Source organism: Genypterus blacodes, unplaced genomic scaffold, assembly GCF_046128005.1.
Source record: "Genypterus blacodes isolate CSIRO-AG114 ecotype Tasmania unplaced genomic scaffold, CSIRO-AGI_Gbla_v1 ptg000154l_1, whole genome shotgun sequence".
Lineage (NCBI taxonomy): Eukaryota > Metazoa > Chordata > Actinopteri > Ophidiiformes > Ophidiidae > Genypterus > Genypterus blacodes.
Genome location: NW_027466956.1, coordinates 1,257,118 through 1,268,847, shown reverse-complemented (window position 1 = coordinate 1,268,847; position 11,730 = coordinate 1,257,118). Strand labels below are relative to the sequence as shown.

General features: G+C 41.7%; 1 protein-coding gene across 5 annotated transcripts in view; it reads left to right on the top strand.

Moving 5' to 3' along the window:
- The first annotated feature begins 465 nt into the window (after positions 1-465).
- The window catches only part of mgaa (MAX dimerization protein MGA a), a 32,847-nt gene continuing 21,582 nt past the window's right edge, over positions 466-11,730 (top strand). For all 5 annotated transcript variants that reach the window (XM_076165997.1, XM_076165998.1, XM_076166000.1 and 2 more), the window contains exons 1-6: positions 466-777; positions 4,719-5,896; positions 6,841-8,563; positions 9,147-9,258; positions 9,495-9,602; positions 11,396-11,524. In XM_076165997.1, the coding sequence (XP_076022112.1) occupies positions 4,794-5,896; positions 6,841-8,563; positions 9,147-9,258; positions 9,495-9,602; positions 11,396-11,524 (3,175 nt within the window). In that variant the 5' untranslated portion in view covers positions 466-777; positions 4,719-4,793. The remainder of the gene's footprint in view (positions 778-4,718; positions 5,897-6,840; positions 8,564-9,146; positions 9,259-9,494; positions 9,603-11,395; positions 11,525-11,730) is intronic.

Below are 11,730 nucleotides of genomic sequence, written 5' to 3'. Positions count from 1 at the left end.
TTTTACGGCGATTTCGCCCTCAGTCCGCAATACGAGCTAACGCAACGCTACAGCCAACACACATACCAGTGCTAGTAGTAGCAGCCGGTTAACCTTGGGATTTAACATTGTTCCTATCTGGGATTTAGCGGTTATGCAGGGCAATACGATACAGTTCGCAGCTAATTAGGTCTGTGTAGTTTAAGTCTGCGAAAATGTATCTCATAAAGAGTAACATAGCAAGTGGTTCCCATCGCTGTTTAAAGGTCCTTCTGCTGGACACGTTACCGTCAGCCTCACACGAGACTGTCCATTTGCTCCAGTTTCTGTCTCGTTACATCCTGATCTGAACCTGATATACGAACACAAACACCCTGGTAAAGAGGACTATCACCCTGCTGACTGATCCACGGAAACCCGGCCATCGGAACATCTTCAATACTCCGATGTAAAACAGCACGTAGACATTGAATCACACGTCCCTAGAAACGGCTGCCCACAATCCGTCCCGGAAACGATGAACACGCATGTCGCTCTGCTCTTCTTTAGATGTGCGGGGGCCGACACCGGTATCGCCCTGCTCGGGATCTGGGCCACTTTTGAACCTGGTGGCGACAGTAAAATGGCGGTGACGGCTGCGCAGTAAAGAGGAAAAGGACGAAGACGGGCGGAGACGTTCCCCGCGTTTTATCCTCCATGTTGACATGGATCCTGCTACGAAAAACGCGAAATAACGGCTCGGATTAACGTTTCATCGTCGAAGAACTCGCTCTGTCCGACAAGACCGAACTTATCCAGGTACCGTTACCGGAACACATGGTCTCCGTGGATTCGAACACACTAACTGTGAGCTTTGCTTGTCTGGGAAGCATTTTTAGCCTCAGGCCTCTCCTGCTAGCAAGTAACACTTTTCATTAAGGGTCACAACCATCAAAATAAGACATAGTTCATTATTTGTGATAACTGGTTGGTAAAGCAACAGTCTTCACACATTTGAATCCACACAACCCAGTATCCATCAGGTAATCGTCATGTGGTGTAGGTAATTGTGGCTCAAAACAAACAAGGCAGTATAAGGATGCATGTATTGGGTGGGTGTACATCATCTGCTTTACACTACATTCACCACTGTAACACATTATAGAGTAATGCAAACTAAAAGAGAATAGTGTGCTTGAATTGGAATAATTCAATAATAATTAAGTCTACCTGGATCAGAATTGGTCCTCCAAACGATTTAAAATATCTAAAATATATAACATAAGTTGAAAAGACAGTAAATAAGGGTTTGCAAATGCCTGTTCAAGTTTTGTTGGACATGCAGAAAGTGCAGAGCTACATCTACCGTAAGGGTTTAATCTTAACGGTTTTAGTGGTGAGAACTTTAGGGGTTCAAGATAGAAACAAATCTCTGTTAAAAATGCACTCTAAAATGCCACACTTCCAAAAAATATTTGTTGCAGAGGTGGAATAGTTTGCTGGTTCTTCCAGAATTGGTAGCTACCTTCCTTGTGCATACCTAGCAAAAGCCATGGTTTTCTCTGAATCAGTTGTCTTAAACTCAAACCAGCCATCATGGAGTTTGTGTTTTTCATAGGCACAAAGTCTTAAGTCTAGGTCTCATATTGCACCTGTCTCAACATTTTTGAAAACACACACATACAGAGTAGATACAACTGAAGGCATCAGCTCATCATTTTAATGTGGATGGGAAAGACTGAGCTTTTCAAATACGCTGTAGTCACACTGCCACGCGATTCACGCTATAGCTATCACAACAGTGGCGGGTGAGCGTGGTGTGTTTTGATCATTTGTTTGGCATTAAATTTAGCCTTCTGTAAATACACAAGTGCATCAGTGTTATCCCATCAATACCCATATGGTGGAATCCAAACAATACATGTGTGCCTTTTTAAATTAATATTATTTGGGCCACAGGAATTACACATTTGGACCAATTATGGATCATGTTGAATTGTGTTGAACTTCTAGACATTTTGACATAAACACTTGCACATTTATATGGTCGTTGTGGCTGTTTGTTCTGTTGTTGTGGATTTATGTCTGAAATGTTGACGATGTGGAATGGCTGTGAGAAGAATCACTGAAATCAGGCTTCATATCACTGCCTGTGCATTGGCGTTGGTCGGTCCTGTCCCACTATTGGACCACCTTGTCATGGATTTGAATGAGATTTGGCATGTGGATTTGGTCTGACGAGAAACCCCTTGAACTGAAATGACGATGATGTTACCTTGGATCACGATGATAACTTTGGGCTAATTAGCACACCTGCATCGATCTGGTTTGCCATCTGCATGTTACCAGGTCATAGAGAAATGTTTTAATTGAAAAGGTCTTTATTGACCCGAAAGTGAACACAGATGTGGACGGATCCAGAGTACTGAACCAGTATCGGTCCTTAAAAACAGATAGTGTCCTTAGTAATGAAATCTCTGCCACGACGAGACCAAATCTTCTAGGTGTTAACTACATTCTAACATTCATCTTCATTTTTAAATGATTACTATGGAATCATGTAATATATAGAGGTGGAAAAAACCTTTACAGTAACATAACATTTCTCTATATGACCTATTGTAATAGAGATGGCAAGTACAAATTATAAATAGTGATGAATACAACAGCGATAAGAACACAATGGGTTTCTATTCTTGTTGAAGAATGCCAAAAAAAGGATATATTTCTGTGCTAAAAGAACAAAAGTAGTGTTACGATCTTCTGCACCTCCATGTTTATACAGGTACAAGGTTATATCCTCTGAGAGGCAGTCGAACCTACTGAAATTATATGTACTACTTTGCTATCTGGTATGTACTGTACCACCTTCCAACTAGCACCCGAACACAGCATGAGCCTAATGTAGCAGCTTGTGTTTGCGTAATGATAGCGGACAGTTTACAGCATGTAGTTCTCTACAAGATCTTCCTAATATGTCAACATCACGAATAAGTCATGCAGAGTCATCTCAAGTCCCTCACAGGTGATGCAACTGTCTAACCTGTGCATCCATGATATGGGCAGGTATGGTGGGCACTTTGGACCACCCGCATTAACCCGTTTGTGAAATAAGAACACTTTGATTAAACAAAGCACATTAGCATTTTTTGACGGATATATCATAATACTATAATTATTGAGCGATTTGTTGTGATGTGCACAGTTTTTACAATCTTGCAAAAAAAAAAAAAAAAACTCAGAGCTCCCGTATTTGCATTGGTTATTTCATAATAATGATAAAAGAGTTGTATGTGCTTACTCCGACCAGGATTAATGAGGCAAACTCACGGAATTAAAAGATTCCAGAACAGGACAATAGTGCTGCAGGATCACTTTCACATCTATTCAACAGCCACTGTTAATGTAGAAACGGATTCCTCCACCTTTTGTTCTGCCAGAGAAATCTATTTCGTAGTTCACTCTGAACAGCTGGAAGCCAGCCAGCTACAGTGGGGAGTTCGGTGTTGACACACAGCCAAGTTTCCGTGAAGCTTAACACCCCCCATCCCATCTTCCATGACAGACCCCTTCCCGCCACCTCTTTCTTCCGACACTGCCGTTCTTCTCATCCCTAGCTAAAGTCCCACCATCTGCTTTGCCAAGCTGCCCCCCCTGCAACATTATCAGCTTACCTGCATACCTGGACTGTTCCTCCAACTACCTGCATGAACTGCTGCTCCAGGAGAGAGACTCTCAATAATAGGACTGCACTGTATTGTACTTTGTCATTCTCTTAACTCTCCCCGTCTGTCTGTCTCTCTGCCTGTCTGTCTCTCCCTGTCTGTCTGTCTCACCCTAGTCTGTCTTGCATGCTATTTCCTAATGCATGACTATTTGTGTGCACTGCCTTGCATGCCCTTTTTTGTATATTCCCACTGGAAGTTCCTTTTGTACACCCAGCCATTCGTGGAGAGGGTTTTCTTCCATTTTTGCTTATACTTTTATAAGACCCATTGTGGGTCTGTAAAGCCCTTTGAGACATTGTTAGTGATATTGCGCTATACAAATAAAAATGACTATGATTTAGAAGAAAAATCTCTGTTCTTCCTCACCATTAGCTGGAGTTTATCAAGTTATTTGTCATCGGACATTAGAGGAAAATATTCCTGGTAATGGAGTGCGTTTGCCGCAACTGCAGAGTCTCACTTCCTTCTTTGCAATGTCTTTTCCGGTTATTTTGAATATTGCGGGATATCATCGGATATGAGGTCTGATAGCCCAGGTCGCATTGAACTGTCACAGTCTAACTGCTACTCAGTCTGTCCTGATGAGATTGGATGTTCATCCGTATTTTTAATATCTAATTCTGAAGTCCCATGAAATGAGTTGTATAACCATAGCTAGAGCCTATGTGTAAACCGTCTGATGAAATTTACATTGCGCGCTTCCTCGCTCACTCGCAGACGTGGAAAGTATTCTTGCTACCTTAAACTACTACTAGATAGACTGTTACCATATTGACTTTTCGATTCAAAATGGTTATTGTAAAGGGTAGTGCAAACTTGGAACACATGGTGAAACATTACTGTCACCAGAAAAACGGGGAACATGATGCCATAATCAAATTTATTCCATCATAAATTGCACATAATATCTGACAGTGAGTTTATAAGATTGTGTTAATCTCACACTCTGTAGAAGGCTTAAGTAGACCAAATGTGCCTCTCAGTTTTATAATGAACTTGATTTGATATTTTGACTTTTCTCTTGTTTTTCAGTATCATGACCTGATCAGTCATACAGATGTTTGACAAGGACGGCCCTCTTGGTCTCTAAATGTCTGTGGCCTGTTCATGGCTTCTAAAAAGAAGCAGAAGGTGATGGTTTCCCATGAGGAAGGGGCTACGGCCCCTTTGGTTGCACCTGCAGCCAACCATGCACCTGCATGCCTCAATGTCCTGAAACCTGGGAAGGCAGGAGAAGGTGGGATGGAACAATGTACCCCGAAAACTGAAAAGCTGGATATGGTGAAACCCAAGAAGAATTTAAATAAGGCTGTGACTAAGATGCCTGTTATACTCGCTGCTATGAAACATCCCTCCAGTGGTGATCCACAGTCAGACAACCTATCACCTGATGGCTTCTGCAAAGGCATCAATGTTACACTGGATAACAACAACATGTGGAATGAATTCTTTAGGTGCAGAACAGAGATGATTCTGACTAAACAAGGCAGCAGGATGTTCCCATACTGTAGGTTTCGTATCTCTCATTTGGATCCATGCAGGAAGTACAGTTTGATCATGGACATCCAACCTGCAGATAATAGTCAGTACAAGTGGACTGGGGAGACCTGGCAAGTCACTGGGAAGGCAGAGCATCACGTGAAGACTCAGCGATTTACTCATCCAGAGTCCCCTTCCACAGGCCAACACTGGATGCAGAATCCAGTGTCCTTTTATAAACTCAAGCTCACAAATAACACCTTAGACCAACAGGGGAACATCGTCTTGTGCCCAATGCATCGCTACCTGCCGCGACTGTATGTAGTCCAATCTGACAAAGCTTGTAGAGACCTGAAGCTAAATGGCTCATCAGTTGCAACATTCACTTTCCCCCAGACAGAATTTATGGCAGTCACTGCTTACCAGAATTCACAGTTTGCTCAGCTAAAAGTGGACTACAATCCCTTTGCTAAAGGATTGAAAGAGGATGGATCCAGCTCCTTGGCTTTGAAGCTAAAATCAATCACTGGCAAAGACCCATGCAAAGATGCAAACACAACAATGAATGAGCAACATCCAGTGAATAAGAGCTTGAAGACGTTGCTCGCAAACCATAAACCTCGAAGCTTAAAACCTGTGGACCAGAAAATTACAACTCCAGGTGACCCCCAGGAAACCTCCACGCAAGACGCAAACCATTCAGCTCACAAATCCTTGAGGGAAACATATGGGTAAGAGCTACACTGGTTTAAAATTGCCTGCTTCTTCAAGCTCTGTGTATATTTTTCAATAGCATGCGTGTCTATATCAAAACTTATGAACATAACATATTAGTTGTCATAAGGCAGGCGATACATCTACTATAAATGGTACAATAAGGATTTGCACCATTAGATGTATTTGTCAGTCTATACTATTTAAAGACTATCTCGCACAATAAGTCACGGTGAACACATGCATGACTTCCCAACACTGTTGTGCAGGTGTCAATTTTAAGCAATGACTGATAGGCTAGGCTTTAAAGTTTGTGGGGGGTTAAAAATTCCGAAAAATGCCGCAAATCAGTGATTTTTATTGCAAAAATACAAAAAATGGAAATCCTTGGGGGACTAATGTGGAACCCCCACAACTACCACCATCACACACAATTTTATTTTAAATAAATTGAAACCGACAATGGTAATTGGACATCTTAATACTCAAATTGTGTGAATGCAATAACTGCCAATAAGACTTGTAAACATAGGGTTTGGCGCTTCTGATTGATAAGCATGACTATGACAAGAAGAGCACGGCATTCATTTGTAAAACAATTAACGCAGCATTTTAAAGCCTAGGTCAGACGTGCTGCATTATATTTATCTTAAATCCCAGCCTTTGCAATTAGCTAATCACATTGTTTCAAATTGAGATTTTGATTGAAAAACAGTTATTCAGCCCTACGTTCAGCCTTACCTCATACTGACATTATTTATATCTGTTCTGACAACACAAAAAAGTATTTTCATCATCATACACTGTTCCCAATTGTGTCTGAAACAATGTATCTTTCATAGTAAACACTGCATTCAGTTAAACATTCGTTTTTCATGCAACATTTTCAAAAATAGGAAATAATTAGCAAAACTAACCAACAATAATATATTTTTTCTTTTTTGTGTCTTCCCTACAACAGTAACTGCCAGCCTCCCCAGAAGTTATTTTCTGAACTGATGCGAGAAGCTCACGTTTCATTGATGAGATGTAATTTGGAGCAACTATGCATGAGTAACAGCACAAATGATAGAACTGACCAAACCGATGAAAAAATCACAGCTGTTAAAAGCAAAGGCCAAGCTGCTGCTGCTGAGGACAGTGTTTCTCTGGAAACACAAAGTGAAATATCATCTGCAAAGAAAAGTAGCAATGTAACGAATGACAAATCCTCAAAAGCAGTTGTTCAGATTACATCTGAGGCTCCAAAGGCCTCTGTACACTCTGATGTCAAAGATATTTCCGCCTCTGCCCATCCAGAGTTGAATGTGAAGCAACAAAAACGTCCTGCTCCCCTTCCTCTGCCCGCCCTGGCTCTGTTTTTGAAGCAGCATTCTCTTAAATCCAGGAAGGTTAAATCGACCAAACCAAAGTCTCCAGAAATACAACTGGAGTCACTCTCAGAAAATGCTAATTTATTTTCTGACCATACCAATGAAGGAGATTATCCTGCAAAGGAACTAAAGAGTGGAATCAGACTGCCCTCCCAGGCCTCTGGGTGTATTAACTCAAATCTTAATCCATCTGGAGTTGGGTTCAGCAGTGCTGTTTGTCAAGATCTGGAAACGGGTCAAGATGCAGTTGCCTCTGCAGAATATGATGGACCAAAACCTGATGCTTGTGTTGCCTCACCTGCTGTTGCTGAAAGTTCAGAACCAGAGTCATCACTACCAAACATAGAATCAATGTTAAGTAAATCAGATCAGCCAGTTTGTACTCTTGTGACTGCCACCACCTCTTCAACTCTTACTACCATATCTACATCTCCCATATTGTCACCACCTCTCAGTGACGCGTTACCCATCCAACACAATTCCAAGAACTCTTCCACACTACAGTCAGATTTGCCCACCATGAAGTCAACATCCTTGCTTCTTGTTTGCCCCCCACTTAATTTCGAGCCTTTGTCCCCTGCATGTTCACCAGATCCTTTACCTCCCTTTCCTGCATCGTTAGCCATTGAATTTGATTCTTCTCCTTCATCATGTGCAAAAGCCAATTGTCAAGAGTACCAACAAATTGAAAATTCTGCTGCATCTGTGTTTACATGGCATACAGTGTTACCTCCATCTGACCCATATTTAGGCACATCATTTCAGGCACCACAGCCTCTTCCATTGGGGTCCATTATGCCACCGTTATTACCTTCCCAGGCTTCCACCCTCAATGACCCACAGTCTCTAAGCACTTCCCCAGCCTCACCCCCACCACACCCAGGTCCTTCATTTCAAGAAAATGAACAGTCGTTAACATTTCCAACAGACCTGTCACCCCTCACACTTCAGTTGCCACTTTCACCAACCTTTTCCTCATTAGATGCAGATGGATTGTCACCCACTCCTTCGATTGCAGATCTTGTGCACTTTATTTCTTCTAATGATGACCTTGGGATGGATTTTTCAAATACAGAGGTGACTCTTCCTGCTCCTTGCTCCCCTTGTACTATGGTAGCAGAGGCTGCACACAGTCCTCTGCAAGTGCAGCCAATCTCGGCAAACAAATCCCAGAAATGCAGGAAGAAAAAACATCAAGAAAGGCTTGTGAAGGCTGATAGCACTCAGAAGGTAGATGACTCTATGTACACCAGCAAGAAGCCCAATCTGGAGGAAGTTGAAGAGCAGTTGTTTGTCTCCTTCACATCAAAGGTAAAATCACAGCATTTGTCAAAAAAACATTCTTTGCGTGGAATTCTGCATTTTTGTAAAGAGATAATTGGCTGGGCTGAAGTTGTTGTCAGACGCACATCAAGAATACCTGGACAGACCCATTTCAGTCTCAGGTCCCCCTAGAAGACCCTAAAAAGCAGGGCTTGCCAACCCAGTCCTACGAAGGCCCCTAACCATCAGGTTTTCTATCCAGCCTTTAAATCAGTTGCTTGAACCTGGTATTCCAAGAACTCGAGAGCACACCAGAAACTTTGGGATATAAGATGCAAGCAATTATGTTAATGGAGGATAGAAAACCTGCTGGATAGAGGCCCTCGTACGACAGGGTTGAAGAGCCCTGCCTCGAAGGCTCAGCTGAATCTGAACCTCTCTTTGAGAACGGCCTGCATGCCTATGGGATACAGTAACATTGGCATTTGATAGCTGTTGTATTAATGTCCACCTAATGAATGGCAGTGCTGTAAAACCAGCATTGAGCAAAGAACTACTAGCAGTAATTCATTACATAGATCCATGGTATTGCCACTGTGTAGTATTTTATGGAGAATAAACATCATTTCAGGAAGCCCTCAGACTTCACATTGGGGACACCGCTGAATGCCCAGACCTCAACACGCCCCTTCAGTGTTCAGATGATGTTCAACCACAACAAACCACTGACACAACTGACCATGGTAAACAATAATGCATTGTTATTGTAAGGTATCCTGTTTCCTGTTTCCATTATCTCTAGAGTCAGCTAAGATCGAAAACAATTTCCACCGATTTAGAAGATTAATAATTTCCACATCTTGGACTTTCCTGTCTGATAGCCATGTTCTCATCTGACTTGGGGGGAAATGAGAAGACTTGAGTACATGTGGCAGTGCTTCTTAAACTTCATAAATCTCAGCAACAGTTTTTTCCTTAGAAAGTGCAGAGAGTTTGGAGGAAAGAATCACTGGTTTCCAGAAGATTCTCCTGAGAGATGTGAAGCTGATGAAACACAGACAGGTCATCCATCCCGTGCTGCAGGAAGGTTTGTATATGTACACTGCTACTGTCTAATTCAGTGTTTGGGCAGCAGCATGTAATGCCCTTGATTAGTGGGCTAATGTAGACAATCCATAAAGTCAGAAATTAACCAAAAACAATAATAATAAACTTGTCATGGGGAAAGAAATCCACCCTTCTGTTGGCTTCACAAGCTTCTATATACCTCCATTAATTGGTCTGCGCCAGCTGAACTGTGGCTTTAGTTTGGTTTGTTTTGGCAGGTATGAACACTCACTTGTGCTCAGGTTTACCAAACAAGTCAATCCTTGTTTGTAAAATCATACCTGAGCCATGTTACAATAACAAAAGTTAGAAAACACAATTCTTCTATTGCTCATGTGCAGGTGCCAGTCGGGTATAGACAGGCCAACCAGGCCAGGGGCTTGTTCACATATGTGGCTAAAAGTGTCAGTACCCTTAAAACAACAACTTGCAATTTCCCTGAATGTAGTTGAGGCTGAAAAACGGAATTTGCATAAACATTTATTTATTCCATATTTAATCGAACTCAGACTTTTGGCCTGCACAAAATTATTGACACCCCTTGATGACAATTAAAGGTGTCCTAAATCTTGTAATCGGCCATTCCACACTGAACATGAACAGGAGAAAGAAAAGGAGAGGGTTGTCTATGTCTACCATAAGGTAGAAAATAATTGAACAGCACAGTAAAGGCTACAAGACCATCTCAATGCAGTTTGATGATCCTGTGACCATAGTTGTTTATCATCAGGCTTAAGGTCTTAGGGGCTGTAGCCAACCTCCATGGTTGCTCATTATCAGGGTTAAGTTCCTTCGGACTGTAGCCGACTGCCTAGGCTGTGGCGGTAAGAGAGAAAATGTACTTAGATTGAGTAAAGGAATAATCCAGGTGGTGGAGAAATAACCAAGGAAAACCTTAAAACGGATACAATTGACATCCAAGATCAAGGTACAACAGCGTCTTATCACACCATTAGACGCTTTCTGAATGAAAGTGTGCTACATAGAAGAATGAGAAACATGTCTGGCTGAACTTTGCCAAAAAGCATGTTGATAAACCACAGTGCTTCTGGAAGAATTTTCCTTCGGACGGATGAAATAGTATTAAAGGTTTTTGGCAAGTCACAGCAGCTCAATGTTCGCAGATGATTTTTTTCTTTGTGCATGTCATTTCTCTGTCTTCAGCTCACACAATGAGCCGGGTTTCTACACAATGTTTATCTAAAACCTGGTCTAAAATCACTGATCTTTGTTTGGCTGATAACACCACTCAGCTTGTTTCAGTCTGCACCACAGCAGCTGTAATGGTAAAGCATTCTGTCTTTTGTGCTTGTGTATTGCACACAGCTGAATTTAATTCTAAACAAGTGATGAAAATACAAAGTGAAGTGAACAACAGCCCAGCTTACGGTGGTTGAAAATGCAGTTTGTGTGGAGGGCCTAAATTGACAACAAAAAGGTGTTTTCAAATGTAGTTTGAATGTGGCATGAGCCTGACGCAGTGAGGCGCAGTACCTTAGAGAAATACCAACTCTGTTATACTTATACTTAAGACAATGGATTCAGAGCAAACCTTTGCATTTGCAAAGTATGCTCAAAGAAGGCAGGTACCAAATCTGGAAGTACAAGCAAAGTATTCGATTTCCACAAGCGTATTGTCCAAAAGTGAATGAAAATCTAGTCCATAAAAAGAGCGTAAATGTACTGATGTCATGTTTTCTCTTTTATCAATAGGGGCCATAGGCACTCCTCTAATATCTGTGTCTCTGTATTCTGTTTCCTGTTTTTTTTCAGTTGGACTGAAGATGAGCCTGCTGGATCCGACCCTGGCAATTGACCTGCAGTACCTGGGGGTTCAACTGCCCATCGCCCCCTCTGGAGTTTCTTTGGTGCCACAGGCCAGAGTGCTGGACCCACCCCAAAGTCAGCACACTAACCTTCTCATGCTTACTTTCACATGTATTTGCTTTGCAACTTAAAAGTGCAATTATTTCAAATGATAATATATAATAATATATAATAATAATAACAATATTACAACAACTCTAGGGGTCTTGAAAAAATGCTGTCTGCTGCTCCAAATATCTATTATTAGCTGAAAGTCCCCCACATATCCTGTTTAATTTCTG